At 36.5% G+C, this 20,311-nt stretch overlaps 3 protein-coding genes across 8 annotated transcripts; 2 read left to right on the top strand and 1 right to left on the bottom strand.

The window, feature by feature from the left end:
• Positions 1-3,248: 3,248 nt before the first annotated feature.
• Positions 3,249-15,635, top strand: LOC117630196 (queuine tRNA-ribosyltransferase catalytic subunit 1-like). 3 transcript variants are annotated; one of them, XM_034362944.1, is made up of 17 exons: positions 3,249-3,445; positions 3,934-4,802; positions 5,030-5,143; positions 8,354-8,447; positions 8,850-9,028; positions 9,754-9,804; positions 10,461-10,517; positions 11,106-11,226; positions 11,774-11,840; positions 11,974-12,015; positions 12,565-12,670; positions 12,759-12,869; positions 13,858-13,929; positions 14,022-14,123; positions 14,218-14,264; positions 14,496-14,523; positions 15,098-15,635. In XM_034362944.1, exons 4-17 carry the CDS (start codon positions 8,429-8,431, stop codon positions 15,197-15,199), a joined length of 1,104 nt encoding a protein of 367 aa, XP_034218835.1. In that variant the 5' UTR covers positions 3,249-3,445; positions 3,934-4,802; positions 5,030-5,143; positions 8,354-8,428; the 3' UTR covers positions 15,200-15,635. The 3 variants fall into 3 exon arrangements, with proteins under 3 accessions (XP_034218835.1, XP_034218840.1, XP_034218830.1); XM_034362949.1 differs by lacking the exon at positions 3,934-4,802; XM_034362939.1 differs by lacking the exons at positions 3,249-3,445; positions 3,934-4,802; positions 5,030-5,143 and adding an exon at positions 7,828-8,116.
• On the bottom strand, positions 5,952-7,772 carry LOC117630212 (copper transport protein CCH-like). Of its 3 annotated transcripts, XM_034362970.1 has the most exons (4): positions 7,265-7,772; positions 6,879-6,950; positions 6,562-6,630; positions 5,952-6,389 (listed from the first exon to the last, which is right to left on the bottom strand). In XM_034362970.1, exons 3-4 carry the CDS (start codon positions 6,614-6,616, stop codon positions 6,223-6,225), a joined length of 222 nt encoding a protein of 73 aa, XP_034218861.1. In that variant the 5' UTR covers positions 6,617-6,630; positions 6,879-6,950; positions 7,265-7,772; the 3' UTR covers positions 5,952-6,222. The 3 variants fall into 3 exon arrangements, with proteins under 3 accessions (XP_034218861.1, XP_034218856.1, XP_034218849.1); XM_034362965.1 differs by lacking the exon at positions 6,879-6,950 and having other exon boundaries at positions 7,265-7,769; XM_034362958.1 differs by lacking the exon at positions 6,879-6,950 and having other exon boundaries at positions 6,562-6,622; positions 7,265-7,769.
• A 2,326-nt stretch (positions 15,636-17,961) lies between the features above and the next one.
• LOC117616276 (homeobox-leucine zipper protein ATHB-6-like) lies at positions 17,962-19,827 on the top strand. 2 transcript variants are annotated; one of them, XM_034345533.1, is made up of 4 exons: positions 17,962-18,221; positions 18,362-18,632; positions 18,772-19,139; positions 19,238-19,827. In XM_034345533.1, the coding sequence occupies exons 2-4, from the start codon at positions 18,569-18,571 to the stop codon at positions 19,685-19,687; spliced, it is 882 nt and encodes a 293-aa protein (XP_034201424.1). In that variant the 5' UTR covers positions 17,962-18,221; positions 18,362-18,568; the 3' UTR covers positions 19,688-19,827. The 2 variants fall into 2 exon arrangements, with proteins under 2 accessions (XP_034201424.1, XP_034201425.1); XM_034345534.1 differs by having other exon boundaries at positions 17,962-18,226.
• The last annotated feature ends 484 nt before the right edge of the window (positions 19,828-20,311 follow it).

The following is a 20,311-nucleotide window of genomic DNA, read 5'->3' as shown; positions in this document are numbered from 1 at the left end:
GTGCCAATCATCTTAAAAGTCATACACAAGTTAACTTACTTTATATGGTGCTTCATGCGCGTGTTGTCCTAGACTTGTGTGAACAGCTTGAACAGGTTGAAAGGGACTTTGACTCATTTAGAGGTAAATGGGTTTTTGAGCAGCTAGGAAGTCATCACACACTGTTAAAGTACTCTGTGGAATCTAAAATGTCAAGGATACTTTTCTTTCTGAAGCCGTCATGGAATAGGTTTGTGTTATTTGTGCAATCATTAACCATCTCTTTCTATCTTAGGAGGGAGGAGAATTGGGTTTTGCAAGCGTTTGAGGAGCTGTTCAAAGAAATGAATCAAATGCGTATGGGTTCAATCCAACAGGGATCATAAGGCACTCTCAATGTGTGGAGATATAATGTCTATGATGAAGGAAAATGCTAGATCATTATTCATTATCATATAGATAAGGTACAACAAGCACCATATATGTATCTCTTCAATATGATTGATATATTTGCCAATGATCCTCGTACAACAACTTGAAGAAATATTATTACATAACATTCTATACTACTATTAGCTACTATATTTTCACATCAGAAAAATACTAAAAGAAAAATTCAAAAAATCACTGTTCTTATCATCGACCTCGAGGGTCTTGCCATCTGTTGGTACTAAGCAATGAATCCCATCCTTTATTTACAATTAAGAATCATACAAGACATCAACTATACATTCAAAACCATATAGAAAAGATGAAATTTTTGACAATCATTCGTGTTCAGCTCAACACACGACCTCTATCAATTCTCACAAAAACAAAGACATTCTTCATGCTGTTCTCTGAGTTGTAAGTGACATGTTGCAGAACATTCATTGGAGAAGTGCTTCAGAGAAGGATTCGATCAACTGATATGTCGTATGGCACATTCGAATCATGATCCACTGGGGAAACAACAGGCGACTGCTGGAAATGATTACTGTTCAGATGATCATTTCCTTCATTCTCATTGCCTGGAAAGGGCTGTGGTTGTATTTCAGTGCTCATGTCATTTATATTAACAGGGAAGCTTGTATTGCAGCCAGCACCAAGCAGGGTGTCTTGCTCCAGTGAAATGTTGCATTGTGCTGTGATATAATCAATCAATTGTTGGTTTTCAAACCCACAGGGGGCCTAAGCCTCTCAGTCAGATTTTGCATAATGGATATATATATATATATTTTTTGATGAAACAGGGGGGAAAGAACCCCAAAACCCAAACCAACAGCTACACAACTCGAACCAAGCATAATGGATATTTCTTTAAAGAACAATCTATCGAATCTCATAATATGCAGAGACCATAATCTTCCAAAAGCCACAAGAGACCTCAATTTCTGAAATTCTTCTTACAATAATTCCTCAAAAGCTCCTTCACCCAGCCAAGTTTCGACCCCGCAAATTCACAATCAGACCATTCAAACCAACAGGAAGAGAAACTAAAAAGAAAATCATTCCAATTATGGTAGCAAAACTCACAAGACAGAAAATAATCCCCAAGTTACTGATCCTCTACAAATGAATGGTGTTATCAAACTCCGACAGATACTGATTGAATGCATCTGGATTTCCAGTTTCTATTAAATCCATTCCCGTCCTGTCCAAAGCCTCAATAGATTTGTGTACAGAAAACAGAGAGTGAATTGTTAGGAAGAGCTAACCTTTACGTTGTTCATAAACGTGAGTCGCTAAAACCCCAGCTTGATGTATCTGCAGACACGCCAGACACGCCAGACCCGCCAGGAAACAAGAAATCTAAATTTAAAAAACGCCGTTCAAGTTTTCCAAAAATCGGACGCCTAGGCGGGCTAGGCGGGTCCTTTTTTTTCTCTATACTCTTTAAATAATATATAGCATAGTCGCCATAACGGTACAGCCGGTCGGCTATACACAGGGTTTTAAAAATAAAAATAAAAAGTATAGCCGGGCGGCTATACCATGATGTTTTTATAATAAAAATAGTATCGCCGTGAGCTATAATACGGTTTTTATAATTAAAAAAGCGTATAGCCGAGCGGCTATACCCCCACGTGGCGCAAGTCGCCAGGCGGCGATCTTTTTTAAAATTAAAAATAGTAAGTGTTGTTTTTAAACAAAATAGTATAGCCGTTCGGCTATACTTGGATTTTTTTGACATGTGGCGAAGCAGGCGGTTGAAGCCAGGAGGTGGTCTTTTTTTAATTATAGATAGTATAGCCGCTCGGCTATATTGAAATAGTATAGCCGTTTGGCTATACTTGGATTTTTTGACACGTGTCGAAGCATGCGCTTGAAGCCAGGCGGTGGTCTTTTTTTAATTATAAATAGTATAGCCGCACGGCTATACTAAGTGTTGTTTTAAAATAAAAATAGTATAGCGATTTTTTTGACACGTGGCGAAGCAGGTGCTAGAAGCCAGACGGTGGTCCTTTTTTAATTATAGTATAGCCGCGCGGCTATACTCAGTTTTAAAATAAAAATAGTATAGCCGTTCGGATGTACTAGATTTTTTGACATGTGACGAAACGGGCGCTCGAAGCTAGGCAGCGGTCTTTTTTTAATTATAAATAGTATAGCCGTCCGGCTATACTTGAATTTTTTATTATAAAAAATATATAGCCGAACGGTATACTAGAGTTTTTATTATAAAAATAGTATAGCCGACCGACAATACCCTTTACATAAAACTTGATTTTGGGCTGAAATTTATTATACATTTCATTTTGACGATGGTAAATGAATTCCTTGTAATCTCTCAACGACGTCGTGTCGACGACGATCTCTCTCTCTCCCAGTCCCAGTCCCAGTCATGCCTGCGGAAACGCTATCAGTCCTTCTAGGGTTTTTTCTTTTGACAGAAAGAGCTCGGAATCTGAGAGCTTTAATGGTGCGGTGGGTTCCGTAAAGAGCACCATAACAACGATAAATGGAAAACTCAGACTCTGACGAGCCAGAGAAGAAGAGGCCTCATTTAAACTCACTTTCGCCCACCATGGCTCGTAGCTCCACCACTTCTCCACCCAATAACCATAGCGTAATCCCTCTCTCTCTCTCTCTGTATTATAAAAATAGTATAGCCGACCGACAATACCCTTTACATAAAACTTGATTTTGGGCTGAAATTTATTATACATTTCATTTTGACGATGGTAAATGAATTCCTTGTGATCTCTCAACGACGTCGTGTCGACGACGATCTCTCTCTCTCCCAGTCCCAGTCCCAGTCATGCCTGCGGAAACGCTATCAGTCCTTCTAGGGTTTTTTCTTTTGTCAGAAAGAGCTCGGAATCTGAGAGCTTTAATGGTGCGGTGGGTTCCGTAAAGAGCACCATAACAACGATAAATGGAAAACTCAGACTCTGACGAGCCAGAGAAGAAGAGGCCTCATTTAAACTCACTTTCGCCCACCATGGCTCGTAGCTCCACCACTTCTCCACCCAATAACCATAGCGTAATCCCTCTCTCTCTCTCTCTGTATTTACAGTCTGCTTGGTTACTGACGGAAAAATGCTTTTGATCAAATTTTTTGGTTTAAGAAAAAAAAAAGGAGTTTTATTTTTTTAAAATTACTGTGATTGATGGGAGATTGGAGTTTGGGCAATTTCTGCTTTGGATGTGCTTTTGAGAATGTGAAAAATTGTACTATGCTCTGTTTGGTTGTTGAGGAAGTGTAAGAAAAGGGATATAAGTTACAGAATTGGAATTTTTGGAGTATAGGGTGTAGGTTAGAGGGTTTCTGTTTATTAATTGTGTAATTGGGGCAGTAAAGCATCATTAATCTCTAAGTTGATGAAGTCACTTCTGAAGTTAGTATGCTTTTTCATAGAAAAGCATGCATTTAGATAGTTCAATGCATTTCAAGTACACTTCAATTTTGATTTGAGATAGTAAGTAGATTGAAATGTATCGGTATTTTGTGTACATACTATACGTGCCCAGGTCGATGCAGCAGTTCTCCAGTACCAGAACCAGAGACTTCTATACGTGCCACCTTTTGATTGTGTGTTGAATATGTAAATTTTCTGTTATGGGTGACAGGTGAGCTGGATGACACACTACTACAATTTAGTTAAACTACGACTCAAAATAGACGACGGTTCACTTTAAAATCGTCGTTGTGTTTCAAAAGACGACGGTTTTACAAAACCGTCGTAATATATCATCTTATACAACCCTAAAATGGGTTGATTTTAAAACATGGCGCTTGTCAATTAACCAGCGTCGTCTTTTAAAACACGCTAAACAAAAGGAGCTGCTTAAGTGAATTCTCCCTCGACCTAAAATTCAGATTTCCCCCCGTCTGTGTGAAAACCTAATCTCTCCCTCCTTGAAACCTCATGAGCTCTTCTCTCTCTTTCCGTGAAACCCTCTCTGAAACACTCCTTCTCTTAGGATTATTTTCTATAATTTTTGAAGAATCAATTTCTATATTCCTAATATGATTTAGGGTTAAAATATTTGGGTGTTTAATTGTAAATTATCTGGGCAAATTGTTATATTTTTGTAAATATTTTCGATTTATATAGAAATTAAGGCAACTTTTCTGAATTTTTGTTTTTTTGTTTTAGGGATTTATATATGTGTGAATCAGAAAGGTGAGAATCTACAAAAATATAACTTCTATTGTTATGCCCTTCTATGGTTATCATTATGCTCTTCAAAATTTTGCTTGGCTTATATATGTCCCATGATCTTAGTCCCTTATTTATGAATTTGGTATCCATAAAAGGCCTTATCTCCTCAAAGCTGAAAGACTTTAACCATGGCACCCTCCCTTTTCTCTCTGCTGCTCCTCTGCCCCTGCATCGGTATTCTTCAAATTCCTGAGTCCTGTAAATGCAAGTTTTTGTGAGCTTCAATACTGTTCAGTTTCATTTGTACTTAATTGCTGTGTGACGTCGTTGAAATGGGTTTATCCACCATTGTCTCTACATAAAGTTTTTAAGTTTGTTTAGATTATTAAGAATTCATATATTTTTTTTTTTTTTGGTTATATTTCTTTAGCTTGCTAGATTGACATCTGATATATTGATAGTTTGCATTGATCTGGTTCGTGGTGCAAAGGACAAGAGGCTCCGGGTTAAGGGACCCGTGAGAATGCCAACCAAGATTCTGCACATTACCACCAGGAAGTCCCCTTGTGGTGAAGGTATGTTTCACTGTGAAATGTTCTTGTTGTTAACTTATTGCTTGATGCTTTATGGGCAAGGCAAGGCTTATGGCTATGGCCATTTACTCAGAGTTGGGAGTTCTCTTGTTTGTGCCAAGTTACATAAGTAAAATTTGTTGCTTACTGTGGCCTATTCATGACTAACCTTCCGGCTATACTATTTTTGAGAGAAATTAGACAAAAATCGAGTATAGCCGAACGGCTATACTATTTACTAAAGAATAAAACAGAGCAGTTCAGAAGAATTTAAAAAAATGAGTATAGCCGCGCGGCGATACTATTTATTAAAAAAAATTAGACAGGGCGGCTATACTCCTTAAATATATTATATTCACACAGTATAGCTGCGCGGCTATACTGTTTTTAAGAAAATGGCCCACTCTTTTATTTTTCAAACATTTAAAAAAGGTTACAGGGTGTAGCCGACCGGCGATACTATTCATTTTATTTTTAAAAAGAAAGCGCGTATAGCCGCCCGGCTCTATTCCACTAATTGAAAAAAAAATTCAAAAAACCACAGCAGTATAGCCGCCCGGCTATACTATATATATACTGAAAATTTTGTAAATAAGAAAAATACGCATGTAATTGTACAATATATGTATTGTATGTTTGAATTTAAAATTTTTTTTAATTTATTGATTATTTAAGACATGTAAAATATTTAAAATATTAGTATATATTTAAGGAGTACAGCCGATCGGCTATATGATTTGGTTTTTTTTTTAAAAGAAAATGACCCGTCTTTCATCGGGGTGGCGCCAGGAGTATAGCCAAGCGGCTGTAATTATATTTAAAGAGTATAACCGCCCGGCTATACAATTTATTTAAGAAAGTAAATAACTGACCCCTGTATAGCCGCGCGGCTATACTATTTATTTTTCAAAAAAGAAATTGAAAGGGGTCCTGTGTATAGCCGCTCGGCTATACTATTTATTTATCTTTTTCAGAAGGTAGAGGAAAAGTTGAACGAGTACTTGATTGTTTACAGGACACCATACCAATTTCATAAACTCAAGACATATTAAAGGACTACGTCCACATTAAATAGGCCAAGACTACGCAGCAGCCACAGGCTTTGCTTCAGGCTTTGTTGGTGCTTCTGCTTCCCAATAGGCAGTCTTCTTGCCAGTTTTGGAAACGGTTTGAAGGACTGTCTCGGGTGGTAAATTGCTTTTCACCGTCACTTTCTGTGCATCAAAATCAATGTCATATGATTCTACGCCTGAAGATGATGAGAAAGAACACATCCCATCATTATCAAGATAATATGAAATCAACAAAGCATGGACTCTACTATTCTTATAGTATATTACAAACACTTCAAGAAGCAAAGTCTGAGAGAAGAAGAAGAGCAAGACAATTGAACTGGATAAATGCAGGAGCTTTCAACAAACCTTCAAGTTTTCCAAGAACCCTTTTCACAGCACCAACACAGCCTTGGCATGACATACCAACCTTGAAGACTGTAGTCTCCACAAAAAAACAGATCCAAAATTGAATTACAAATAACAGAGAAAACAGAAATCCAACATATGCCAACTTCACAGTATCAAACTTATTTTAAAATATGGGCATTCTCATGAAAATTACAAACTCTCCAATCACTTTTGGAGATGTCCTCCACTTCAAGACATAATCAATTTCTGTTCTTTCTCTCAATTTATGTAGTTTATTCAAAAAACACATCCCAAAACAGAAAACAAATTCATACCATAATAGATTCTTGAAGGTGCAGAACGCTTTCAAGTGGCCCGAATGTTCCTTTATATTAAATCAAAAATTCCTATGAAACCAAGAGACCATTGAACCAAATAGCTGTGTTTATTCAATTGTTTTTGGTCAGAATAAAAACCTAACTCAGTGATAAAATTCAATAAGCAAAATAAAAACTTCAAAATCATTGTAGCCTGGACAAGCTTCAAGCTTCAAATTTATGTACAATCTCACTCAAATTTATGTTTCAACAAATTTATGTACAATCTCACTCAAATTTAACTAGCACCAAAAATCCCAAACCAGATATGAAATTGAAACAAGCAGAAGAAAACCAAATAACAGATGGGTATGAAAGTAAAGGAGAAAAGCTGAGCTGGATACCTGAGACGCCATCTCTGGTGTATGGATTTCAGGAAAGTTGAGGAAAATTGAGAAATTTGTTGAACCGGAAGGGAAGAACGGCGGTCGAAAGAGGTGATGGAGAGTGATAGATGGAGGTGGAGAACGGCGGCAGAAAGAGAGAGGGTGAGGTCATCGTCGCTGATGTGGGTTAGGGTTTCTGAGGAGGTGACAGTTGCCGTCGCCGATGTGGGTGAGAGCGAGAGACCAATGAAACGCACAAGATGCAGAAAGAGGAGAGAGGAGAGAGGGGAATTAGGCGAGATGAGGTCGGTGGTTGATGTGGATTTCTCTGATGTTTTGCAGAAGGAAGAAGAAGAGAAGAAGACCAGAGAGAAGATGATTTGAGAGAGCTCAGATCACAACGACAAAAAACACAAAGTGAAATAGGGGCAATACGCGGGCAATAGGGAGGTTTTAGAGGGGGTGTTTTTGAATGAGTTTCAAAAATTGGGACATTATTGAATGAAACATTGTTTCTGGGGGACATAGCCACCAATTTCCCAAAATTCAATCCTATATAAAACCGAGAATCCCCTAGTCAGGGCCTTTCCAAGAGTGGAAACCAAACATATAACAGAACACAACACAAAGGCTTCGTAGCCGGCAGCGGCGGCACACACAAAACTCAGCCGCCACCCACTCTTCTTCATTGAATCATTGGCTCATATTACAACCTTCTTCTTCTTCTTCTTCTTCTCTTTGCCTTTGCTTTTTACATATATTATAGTTGGTACTCTGTAAACCCATTACATTACAAGTTAAGGGTTTGGCATACAGGCCAAGGCTGCTGCAGTCATAGATAAACTTTTTCGAATGGCACTTCGTTTTGAGGTAGGGTTTTGAACTCTAGGCTAAACTTTCTCATGCCAATATATATATATATATATATATATATATATATATATTTTATTTTGTTCTTATTTTTGCATAAGAATATGCATGAAAGATTCATAAGCTCATTAACCAATAGAGTGTTTATGTTTATGTTTTCCTTTTTTTGGGGTTTTTTTTATTTTTTTATTTATGTTTACTGATATGGGAAGTTGGTTTTGTGTTTTTGTAATTCAGGTTTTAGGTAGGTTTAACCGTGCTCGAGCAGCTAGACTGACCCTCCCTCACTTCGTGTGCCAGACGCCTCTTTTCATGCCTGTGGGAACACAAGGTTGTTGCTTTAACTAGCCTACCAAATTCAATCTATACATATAACTATATAGATTATCAGATTCTACCTGTCAAATATCAATGTTATTTGTTTTGGAGAACCACAAGCTCTGTTGCTAATTTGCTTTCAATTCAATTGATGTGGGATATGTGATATGTCAACTTAGGCATTGGGAGAACACATATTCTTGGGGCTAGCTTTAGGTGCTCATGGGTAAGGTTGGCTGGCAGAATTGTGCAAGCGTGCACACTCATTTCGCTTATATCTTATCCAATATTTTATGTGTTGATAACGCTTTCTGGGTTCATATAGATGTTCATGTGCACATGTGTAAAACCATAATGCCCTAGGCCTTGTTGTATTTAGTAATCGATGATATGGATAAGGTTTTCACGGTTTCAGGAACTATAAAAGGGTTGACAACTGAACAGCTTGAAGAGATTGGTTGCCAAATAATACTGGGGAATACATATCATTTGGCACTTCGTCCTACCTCTGAGCTTATTGATGATTTGGGAGGTCTCCACAAATTTATGAACTGGCCAAGAGCATTGCTTACTGATTCTGGTGGCTTTCAGATGGTTGTTTTCCCTCAATACTGCACTCTATGCTAAATTTGATCAGATTATTGTTGTTTTTCCTTTTAAATTGTTTTCATCTCTAGGGGTTTGGTTGATGTTCTTATTGCTTGCATAGACTGCTATTTACATACTTCCACCAAACATGAATTCATTTTCTCATTTGGAACTATTTATGCAACAAATCCAACCGATAATTGGGCATTTTGGTGAATTTTCTTGTCCTCAATCCCTCCATCTCCTGCCCATCCATTTTTCATGTTGATTATCCAAGTTGTCGTAATTTGTGTATCTATGCATTCTTACTAGTTATATTGTAATATATGTTAATAGGGTTAAGCTTTCCCTCATTTAAGTAAGCCGCATTTGTCTAGGAGGCAAGGGAACAAGTCTACTGTATCTACTGTCCCAGTAACTTGCTTTCTTACTGCATTCAATTACTAACATACTAAATGCCATATCAAATATGGTGTGCTAACGGTGATGTGGTTACTAACCAGCTTACTTTCTAATATATGCTAAGGTAGAAGTTAAAGGGGTTTTCTTTCAGAACTTCTAGCCTAATTTTGATAATTATTTTTAAGCTTCGATTGATGAACTCATGCTATTGACTTTGTGGTTGTTTTGTTGGTTAGTTCCTTAATGTTCCTTGCATGGACATTGTTTTTCTGGTTTAATAATAATACATCTAGTTAAATCTTAAAATTCATTTTGTTAATGTTTTTCAGGTTTCATTATTGCATTTAGCTGACATCACTGAAGAGGGTGTAACATTTCAGGTAATATCTTATTTTGGCCTCGCATATTGTTGTTTAGGTGTTGTTGAATCATTATTGTTTAGTTCGCCTCATGTTGAGCTATTATTCGTCACCGAATGAAGCTCTGGAAATTTTTCAACATCACAAACAAGTTGTCTCCAATACTCTTCTTCTATGAAATAAGGGAAAAAGATTAAAGCACCAAATTTGGTTAAGTTGAAATAAAAAGTAGGAATCGATGGACATGGGAAGGCTGGAAGGGTGATGTGGCTTCATGTTTGATGTGGTGTACTGGAGAGAAGTGAATAGAACAGAAGAGGGGATGGAGATACCTCTATGCTTAATCTGTTATGTCCTTAATTGTTAATCGTTGACTATTTTGTCCTCATTTTTAAGTGCCTATATGTCATACTCATAATAAACTTCCTAAAGAATTGGGTTTTAGGAAAAGAGAGAGAACTATTTTGTTCGGTCTATGATGCTATAAGGTAGTAAACAGATAAGTGTTACTTTTGGTATCATTTTGTGTTGCCAGTGAACACAATTTATCCTAAGATTATTGTTTCAAAGTTTTGAAAGCTGTTGTAATCTAAGCTTTTAAACATAAAATAAAAATTAGTTTACTTATATCTTTTGATCTCATGCTGACATGGGTGATGTCGTTTCTCCTACATCAGTCACCAGTTGATGGGAAGCCAATGCTCTTGACACCTGAAGAGTCAATTCAAATCCAAGTACGTACATCTATTTCATTTCATTTTTGGTAATCTAGGGGCATTTGTTTTCTGTTAGTTACCGAGGTCTTTGACTGGATTTGTTTGAGTCATACTATGTCATTGAGTGCCCCCTACATCAAGATGTTATAATGATGCTGATGTGGCACTGGGGATATGGAATTATAGAAGAAAGAGAGAGAAAGGAAAGAAAAATGGAGTATCAAAGTCTAAACTCTTAAAACAAAGCCCATTATCTAGGCAAACCAAAATATAATTAAAATTTTATAAGTAATAAAAGAATACGTTAAAAATATATGTGTTCAGCAAGATAATTGCATAATGGCATTCATAGGAGCAAAATATATGCTCAATGCAGAATGGTTAGTTCCTTAGATCTGCACCTCTCTTTTTGTCTAAATAAAAAGGAATGACTCGTTCCAACTTTTCCTGGTCACTGTAAATTTCCATAATTTATTTGCAATATAAAGTAGTGCACTCATAGCATAGAGCAAAGCTTTCAAGATATTGAGTCCAGATGAAGCATTAATTTTCTGACCATGTGCTTCCCCTCTATCTTCCCTTCTGTACTGTCAATGACTTGTGCAGAACCGAATTGGAGCAGATATTATTATGGCCCTTGATGATGTAGTCAAAACCACCATCACTGGTCCAAGAATTGAGGAGGCCACATATCGCACTATACGATGGATAGACAGATGTATTGAAGGTAATCTAGGATATGTAGCAGTGATTGTCACTGAAGTTTCTTGAATATATACTTCTAAGTAGATATATGTATATGTATGTATGTATGTATGTATGTATGTATGTATGTATGTGTACTGATATATAATCAACTCAAGATTTATAAACCCATGCTGACAATCTGCCATAAGTGCCTAGATTACGTAGAAGATCATTCCTTGGGCTTTAGAGCTACGGTTACTGTGCACTTCTAAATTTGTTTGATTAGGTGAAAGCCTGTTTTGAAGGTCCAATAATGGTTAACTAGCGAGTTTCTTACCTTTACAACATCAAGATGCCAACTGTTTCATTATGCATATGTATTGAGCTGTTCCTTCTTGCCCTAGATCCCCAAGTCATCCATAATAGTCCTATAGATTCTTAGATTGGCATATACCTTTCTCCTGTTATTAACTTAGCTTCATTTGGCAACTTCCGTGCCATTTCTTATATTTTTTTATCTTATCAGTTTTAATGCTCTTGAGTTGGCTGCTTAGCAACGTTCTTATTGCTTTGACTTTTATAAACAGCTCATAAGAGACCAAATGAGCAGAACTTATTTGGTATTGTACAAGGTGGCTTAGATCCTGTACTAAGGTGAATTTCAACTGAACGTGTAATCTTCCTGCTTCGTGTTGATTGTTTTATGCATTTTTTATTGTTCTTCTGCTCCTCATACTAATATCTTTGTAATAACACATTGCTTTATGTCATAACTTGTGGGGAACAGGGATATATGTGTTAGAGGCTTGGTGGATCGGAATTTACCCGGGTATGTGTTTTCTTTTCTGGCTAATTCATTCTAGATTAGACACTTAAAACACTTTATTTAACACATTAATACTTCATTTTCTAGATTTTGAAGTTAACCAGTAAAGATAGTTGTTGGGTTTCAATGTATTTTATAATAAATAGTAGCACACATGAACTGTGATGAATCACTTAGACAAGAAGTGTAGCCTGAGTCACAAAAACATCATAAATGTGCTCTGCATATTTAAAAAATTTGGTCATTTATATTAGTGTCTTTGAAAGCTAAAGCTTATTTCAATTTCCCCTTTTAATAGCTGAGACAATACTGCCAGTCATTTATTTTTGGTCAATAGTGTTCTAAAAGTGTGGAAGAAAGCATTTAAAACTATCCTTTTCTCCCCTGAAGGGTTAAAACTTAAAACAAGCTTTTCTCTGTATTCCTTAACTTCAAGTTTATTGATTCGTACTCTCTGCAGAATTAGCAACTTGTTTACAGTTCTAATATTCAAGGGGATTTGGAAAGTTTCCACTGAAGGAGTTCAGTTAACAAATTTTACTTCTGTGACAGCTATGCTATTGGTGGTCTTGCTGGTGGTGAAAGTAAGGATTCATTTTGGCGTGTTGTTGCACAGTGCACGGCTTCATTGCCTGAAGAGAAACCACGATATGTTATGGTGCTAGGGACTTACCATTTTAACTAATCTCCTTTAGATCTTTTTTTAATTTTTTCTCAGTCATGATATTTGCTTGCACTTCTTTCAGGGTGTTGGTTATCCACTGGATATTGTAGTTTGCAGTGCTCTAGGTGCTGACATGTATGACTGTGTTTATCCTACACGTACTGCTCGATTTGGTACAGCTCTTGTACCCGAGGTGATGACTTCAACAATGTGATCTACACTTTTACATCTTTATTGAATATATCTATGCATGCAGGCCATTGGTTAGCACCTCAAGCAGCTAATCTTGAATCATTACATCTATGATTGTAACACTACTTTCATTAGGATGAAAACATTTGAATGATTGTTTATTTATTTTAGTTGCTTACGAGAGTCCCTCTGTGAATGTATGTATTTATCATTTCTTTTTGTGTGAACTACTGTGTACTAAAGATTTTTATATGAATGGTTATATACATATGCATTAGAAATACACATGTAGTGGCCAAATTTTCTGACACTGCCTCAAAGTTACTAAATTAATGCCATTTCAAAAGAGGGTTTCTTGTATGGTTATCACTTGGAGTAATCAATTTGAAATCACTTTTCTTGCATCAAGTCCTATATTTGAACGCTTGAATGATAAAATTAGATTTCTGACAAAGCCTCATGTCCTTCTTTAGTATTCAACTAGGTTGGCACCTCTGTAAGTTCCAAAACAGTTTGCGATTAATTGTGTTATTTGATCAGGTTATTTGTTTGAACTTTGAACTTCATTTTTCACTCGTGTCTTTTTTAATTTGAAATGGGGGAATACTTTATTATCAGATATAAATTTTGGGCTTGCTTCTTCTATCAGCTGCTAAGCTAGTTGTCCTCATTAAATTTGTTGATATACGAATGTCACAAATATGGTTGTTTCTTTTCATAGCTTCTCAATCATATCTATACTTCATAGTGCTCATACTTGAAATGAGTTGGGCTTTCTTCAAATTTTCCAGTTGATATTTTATGTTTGCATGCACCTACTGTCCTGCAATATTTATGTGGATATAGCAACTGCAGGTGCACTTTTATTGGGTGCCTCCATACGGTTTTTATAAAAAGGGGTCCCAATATTCTTTTTATATGTGGATGCATAATTCAACCACAGGAAAAAGATTCCCTCTCATTTTTGGTTTGATGTTTATATATTTCAGGGAGTGCTCAAACTCAAACACAAAGCGATGGCTGATGATACCCGTCCCATTGATCCTACATGTGATTGTATGGTACGTATAAATGGACTAATTTTTAACTTGAAATATCAATGCATAAGGTGGTGCAAGAATGTATAACTGCTTCATTCTATCTTCAAATGTAGGTCTGCAAAAATTATACTAGAGCTTACATTCATTGCCTGGTTACAAAAGATGCTATGGGATCTCAGCTTCTGTCATATCACAATTTGTATTACATGTTGAAGGTTCCAACGCAAGAGTTATTAAATTATTTTCCCTATAATTGTTTTCCTATATATTTTATAACCAAAAATCTCTCTTTTTTCCCCTTAAATGCAGCTAAGTAGAAATCTGCACTCATCAATAATCAAGGGAAGGTTTCCAGAGTATGTTTGCCTCTGCTTTACCCTTCTCAACCTTAGTCTTGTATTGTTTGTGTGATTATGTGATATACATGCTGTTATTATTTTTGTTTTTTAACGAAGTGCTTTCCAGAAAAACATGTTATTGTGGGTAACTGTAGGGACTTTATCCTGTTGACAATGCTTTTTCAAGTGATTTCTGTAGGTACTTGTTCTGGTTGTTACTCATGTAACATTTTGTTACTCTTGTTGCAGGTTTGTACGTGAATTTCTGCAAACCATGGTATTTCCTTTAGATGCCCTTCCTCCTTTTCTCTCTGTGCGTCTGAAGTTCTATTATGGCTGTGTGACCTCTCTCTCTCTCTCTCTCTCTCTCTCTCTCTCTCTCTCTCTCTCTGTGTCTCTGTGGGGTGGGGGGGAAATAAATGGTTGTGGTTGGATGGACAGTACTGCAATCTAAATCATCCATATCCACAGTGCACCCAACTTTTAACACAATCCAATGTTCATATGAGTGATCTTAAAGGAAACGGAGAAAACTTTTATGCTATTAGAATCTCCTTTGGTCTTCTGCTACATCTTTAAAATAAAAATGTTTGGCCACTGTCAAATTTGCCTCTTATCATAAATTACTAAATTAGTAAGATCTTCTAGTTGTCTGCTGTGCCATTAGCAACTGGTAGCACTGCTGCTAACAAATTTGACTGCCATAGTAAATTAGAGAGATATGTGCCTTAAATGATTCTTTCTTTCCTTTTCGCTGTTTGCTTTGTAAGATTTTCTATTCTTTAAGGAGCGACTTGGTGCAGTATCTACAACTTAGCTTTGAAATGCTTCACATTCTTATTGTCTTGTAGTTTCCGAAAGGTGATGTCCCTGAATGGGTCTGCAATGCCATGGAGGTTGCTGGAATCGATATCTCTTCCTGCTGCACTCCATTTTCATCACCCCAAGATTAGGAAATACGAATGTACACCCAACACAGGTTAGGCTTATGCAAATTTTGACACAAGAGGTTGACATTGAGGAAATGTAGACTAGGTAAGGGCAACATAAATTTTTGTTGTCCTTATTTTGTTTCACTAGAAATTATAGGATGATCTTATCCGCCAGTTTTGTCTCTTTTGATTGATTAAACACATTGCCGCTTTAGCTGCAAGAGATATGATTCTAGAGCCCCATTAAATCTAAGATAGAATATTTGGTTTACGGTATGGGGGAAAGGCATGTATATGTGATAAGAGTCTTATCAATTTAGGATGATCTTATCCTCCAGTTTTATCAATTTGCTTTAGAATAGGATCCAACAAAGATTATGTTTCGATTTGTGTTCCCTCTCTTCACTTCTTGTAACTTAAACAATACAAAATCAAATGCAGTTAACAAATTACCATAGCTTGTATTGTGGAAATTAAAATTCTTCTTTCGTGTACTGTTGTGTGACCCATTTACATACAGACACATTGTCAGGTGGATTTATTGCTCTATTTTTTTATATTTTTTTTTAGAATTTCATTTGAGATGTTATGTAGTGTTATTCCGTGTCGGACATAGAGTGGAGAGATATTTTATATATATATATATATATATATATATATATTTATTTATTTATTTATAAGTGATATTGAGGAGGGGAGAATTGAACTTAGGATCTCAAGCAGGGGTAAATGCTCTTAACTACTTGGGCTACAAGCTTCTTGCAGAGTAGAGATATTTAAAACACAATAAGGGAAGAAACTTCATATAAATTCTAGATTGAGTTTTTGCCAACTTGACTCTCTGGCATGTACAAATTGTGAAATGTTGAAATACAACATTGAAGTTCAAAATAGTGCAAGCACTTTTCAATCCTAGCCTACCCTTTGTAGTCTTTATCCAAACCTTCTTTTCAGACCATCCATACGATGATCCTATGCCCTTTCGTTTCAACAAATTCGGCTACCCTTTTCTGAAACTAACATATGAGAGCATACAAATAAAAGCTAGCTTCCCTCTAGGGTTCATGTTCCTTTCTCACTATTAACTTTGTGTGAACCGAAAGAGAAAGATTAAAAGTACGAAAACAAAGCAAAGTTATATGCAAAGTTAGGTAAGTGGACAAGAGGCATGGAGACCAAGTGCCCTTCATCTCAAGACCTGTGCTAGAGTCACACAAATACAGTCCCACAAGTAACCTCCTGTTCTTTCTTGTTGTCATGTTAGGGCAACTCCAATCTTGCAAGGCAAACAAAACCAGACTCCTTAAAGGGAAAGGTGAGGTCTATTTGAGCCTTTGATTTTAGCTGTGAAAAAAACAAAAAAAACTACCTACACTCCTACCTAAATCCATTGAAACTAAGAGATTGAATGTGATTCCATCTGCTATAAATGGGTGCCTCTATGGCCAGCAAAAGTATGAGGAACTATTTTGAGAAAGTCATGGCTCCCCTACCTGTCGTTTGGCCTTAATTATTTTTATTTTTATTTTTTTTAAAAGCTATATTGAGGGATGGGCAATTCGAACACAGGATCTCGGATAAACTACTTTTAACCATCTGAGCTATAAGTCCCTTGCTTGCTTGTCCTTAATTTTATGAGAAAAATATTTTTTTTTTTTTTATCCCTACACACTACACTTGAGGTAAATGTAGAAATATTTTGAGCGCTGGGTGTGTGCTACCGTTGTTGCGTCGTTTAATGACTTTATGATACTCAGGTTAGCTGTGAATATAGAGGAGCTTCAAGGATGCTTAGGAACAACAAGAACAGTACTTTTAGTGCTATTTTGAGAGTGAAAAGAACATTACCTGTGAGAGATGTGGGAGTATGAACTTTACCCCTAAATAGAACATGATTCATTCAAATTCCATATCGAATTTGAGTCCTAGAGTGGAATTTCCGACATGACTCGAAACCCACACTAAAAATTAGTGGGTCAACTCACTAAAATACTTATATAACCCGTTTATCGAAAATACCTATTTAACCTGCTAAAATACCTATGTGACCTGCCAACCCGCTAAAATACCATGTAACCCGCCAACTTGCTAACCTGTTTCTTTGTTTATTCATCATTTTTCTAATTGTTTTTAGTTCTTTTAATTGCTATCACTTAGCGGGTCAACTAGACACACGACTCGAAAGCCGCACAGGAAATTAGTAGGTCAACTCAACATGATATGTTTATTAAACGGATCGGGTTTGAGTTGAGTATTCTTGACACGTATATGATTTGGACATGACACGAATTCGACCTGACACGACCCATTGTCAACCCTATCACTAGCACAATGTATTGTCCCTTACGTGTTGGAAACGGATACAATTGTTTGTATCACATTTATAACTAAAGTAAGACTCACTTGTATAGATGAATGTCATTTAAAGTTCAGAGATACGATATCAATGTGGTATGATGAGAAATGCTGTACATTGCTTGATTTCTCTCAACAATTTATGAACGTTCTGCTCGTGTTGATGTATGACATGAATTAATTAAAGTGGTAGGACCAAATTAAATTGTTATTAACGACAATTGTTTAACATCATCAAGTGGTATAAGTTATCTCTACTTATTTTACAAATTGAAAACAAAAATGAATGTACTGAAAGTCCAACTTCCCTTTATGAAAAAAAACAGAAAAAGAAAGGGAAATGTTAACACGTGAGAAACGAGAGCCAAATATTGTTCTAAAATTTGAAGCATAGGACAAAAATAGAAAATCCTTTCTTGTCAAAGTGAAAAAAAGCAATCTGTGCAGGGAGTGAAAAAAATGGTTGAATGCAGCCTCCACTTGGGCAGAGAAAAATGTTACAAAGTGAATCCAGCTTTTTAAAGTCCCATACCGTGACTCAGTATCCTTCATTCAAAAAAGTGAAAAAGGAAAAAAGAATTGTGAGTCAAATCAGACCATTCACATCAATTCAATGTATATATTGCAGCAGAGTGTAGTAAAGCAATGCAATCTAGCTGTGGTTGAGAGTTGCTTCCATCCAGTTGCAGTAAAGTTCTCTCTCTCTCTCTCTCTCTCTCTAGCTAGATATATATATATATATATATGTTGATGATTATATAATGATTAAGTAGGAACAAGGGGTTTTGTTTATGAGGTGTACTTGGCACTTTTTTTGTTTCTTTGAAGGGGTCTGGTTTTCTGCTACAAACCATAGTCTTTACAATTTAAAGGCAAGTGAACCTCTAGCTGTTTTGAAGCATAGTCTCACAGCATTTCCCACTTTGGTAATTCAACCAAAAAGCTTTCCTTTGAACCCTCTTTGAGAGCTTGCACAAATCTCAGAAAGATTTTAAGCAAATACATTGAAGGTTCTTGGGGGTGTTCTTTTGAATTATGAAGAGGTTCAGCAGCAGCTCAGATTCATTGGGTGTGTTGGTGTCCAATTTCCCACCAAAAGGTAAACAAAACAGAAAAAGCAAATCCAACTTGGTATTTTTCAAGTTTTGGTATTTTTGTTGATGGGTTTTTATATCTGAAAAATTTTAGTTTAGTTCCCCAGCTGACACTCAAATTTCTTTCACTACTTGTTAATGCAGAGGAGGAGAAGCATGGAAAGGACAACTATGGTTATAGCAAGGAGTTTCAGGCAATGTTAGATTCTTTAGACCAAGAAGACTGTGGAGAAGAAATGACAGGGAAGAAAAGGCGCTTAAGCTCAGAGCAGGTCAAGGCCTTGGAGAGAAACTTTGAGGTTGAGAACAAGTTAGAGCCAGAGAGGAAGGCCAAATTAGCTGAGGAGTTGGGCCTGCAACCAAGACAAGTAGCTATTTGGTTCCAAAACCGCCGCGCCCGGTGGAAGACTAAGCAATTGGAGAGAGACTACGGCATTCTCAAAGCTAATTATGATGGCTTAAAGATCAACTTTGATAGTCTTGAGAGGCAGAATAAAGCTCTGGCTGAAAAGGTTCATATTGGTGAAACACTTCTTGTTTGGATCTTTTTCTAAATAGGGTCTTTTTTTCCTCCTCTGTAATTGAGTCTGTTTCTTTGTAACAATTGCAGCTAAGGCACTTAAAAGCAAAGCTGTGCAGAGATTCTGCAGAAAGCAATGGTTCAGCTAAAGAAGAATCACCAATTTCAATGTGCAAGAGCAGTATCATGGAGCAAAGCAGACACCAAGATTTCAGTGACAATGGAGACAATGCAGAGGTGAATTTGTTTAAGAACTTGAAATCCAAAGATGGATCATCAGATAGTGACTCAAATGGAGTTATGAAGGAAGAGAGCAATGGAAATTCTTCTCTTGGCTATAACAATGGCCATTCATCATTGTCTTCAAATTCAATGGTAAACTGGTTTCAATTATCAGACTCTAGATCAGTAGCTGGTAAAGGGTTCCAGACTCAGCTTGTGAGGCTGGAAGAGCAAAGTTTGTTTAGCACAGAAGAATCCTGCAATTTCTTCTCAGTTGATCAAGCTCCCACTCTCCATTGGTACTCTGCTGAGCAGTAAAAAACTAGTTGGACTTTTCTAAGTTTTTTGAACGATCTAATAAAAATGGATCTTATTGAATTTTGTAATCTAGAAGCAAGAATGTCAAAATTTTAAGCTTTATTGGCCACATCATAAATATCATGGTATTTTCTGGTTAATTTTGAGAAAAGCTAAAAGTTCCTCACAGGAGCTTGCAACTGTGTGACTGTAAAAAAAAAGTCACAAAACTACAAAGTACAAACTATTTGCAATATGATGCATCATACAAGGAGGTTGTACAAACTACGCATTCAGTTGTCAATTTTTCATTTCAATATGCTTCTGCAGCTCACTAACTTTAGGATTTGACAAGAGCTTTTTAAAATAGGAGCCAAAGCACAAAGTTGGGTCTCTATAGATATAGCTGATGCTGATAGCTCCCCTCCAACACCTCCTTTTTTCTTTCTTTCTTTTTTACAGCAGAGAAAACTTGTATTTTCCATTTAGTGGTGTGTAAAACAGCAATATGTTCTATCTAGATGGCCCCATCTTTAAAGCTCTTTCTCTTTTTCTCTGTTTTGATTTCTGATGGGAAACTATCAACCCCCATGTGGTTGGTGAAAAAGTATTATCCTGATCAATAGCTAACACATGGAATTGCAA

The sequence above is a fragment of the Prunus dulcis genome, chromosome 1 (genome assembly GCF_902201215.1).
Source record: "Prunus dulcis chromosome 1, ALMONDv2, whole genome shotgun sequence".
Lineage (NCBI taxonomy): Eukaryota > Viridiplantae > Streptophyta > Magnoliopsida > Rosales > Rosaceae > Prunus > Prunus dulcis.
Note: the sequence above shows the minus strand (reverse complement) of the source record. Positions and strands in the feature narration are given on the sequence as shown.

Coding starts and splice junctions, on each gene's coding strand:
- LOC117616276 (XM_034345533.1), top strand. CDS start 18,569: ATGAAGAGGTTCAGCAGCAGCTCAGATTCATTGGGTGTGTTGGTGTCC. Junction 18,633..18,771: donor GTCCAATTTCCCACCAAAAG/GTAAACAAAACA, acceptor TTGTTAATGCAG/AGGAGGAGAAGCATGGAAAG. Junction 19,140..19,237: donor ATAAAGCTCTGGCTGAAAAG/GTTCATATTGGT, acceptor TAACAATTGCAG/CTAAGGCACTTAAAAGCAAA.
- LOC117630196 (XM_034362939.1), top strand. Junction 14,124..14,217: donor ATTTGTATTACATGTTGAAG/GTTCCAACGCAA, acceptor CCTTAAATGCAG/CTAAGTAGAAATCTGCACTC. Junction 14,265..14,495: donor ATCAAGGGAAGGTTTCCAGA/GTATGTTTGCCT, acceptor CTCTTGTTGCAG/GTTTGTACGTGAATTTCTGC.
- LOC117630212 (XM_034362958.1), bottom strand. Junction 6,390..6,561: donor GGTTCTTGGAAAACTTGAAG/GTTTGTTGAAAG, acceptor CATCATCTTCAG/GCGTAGAATCATATGACATT.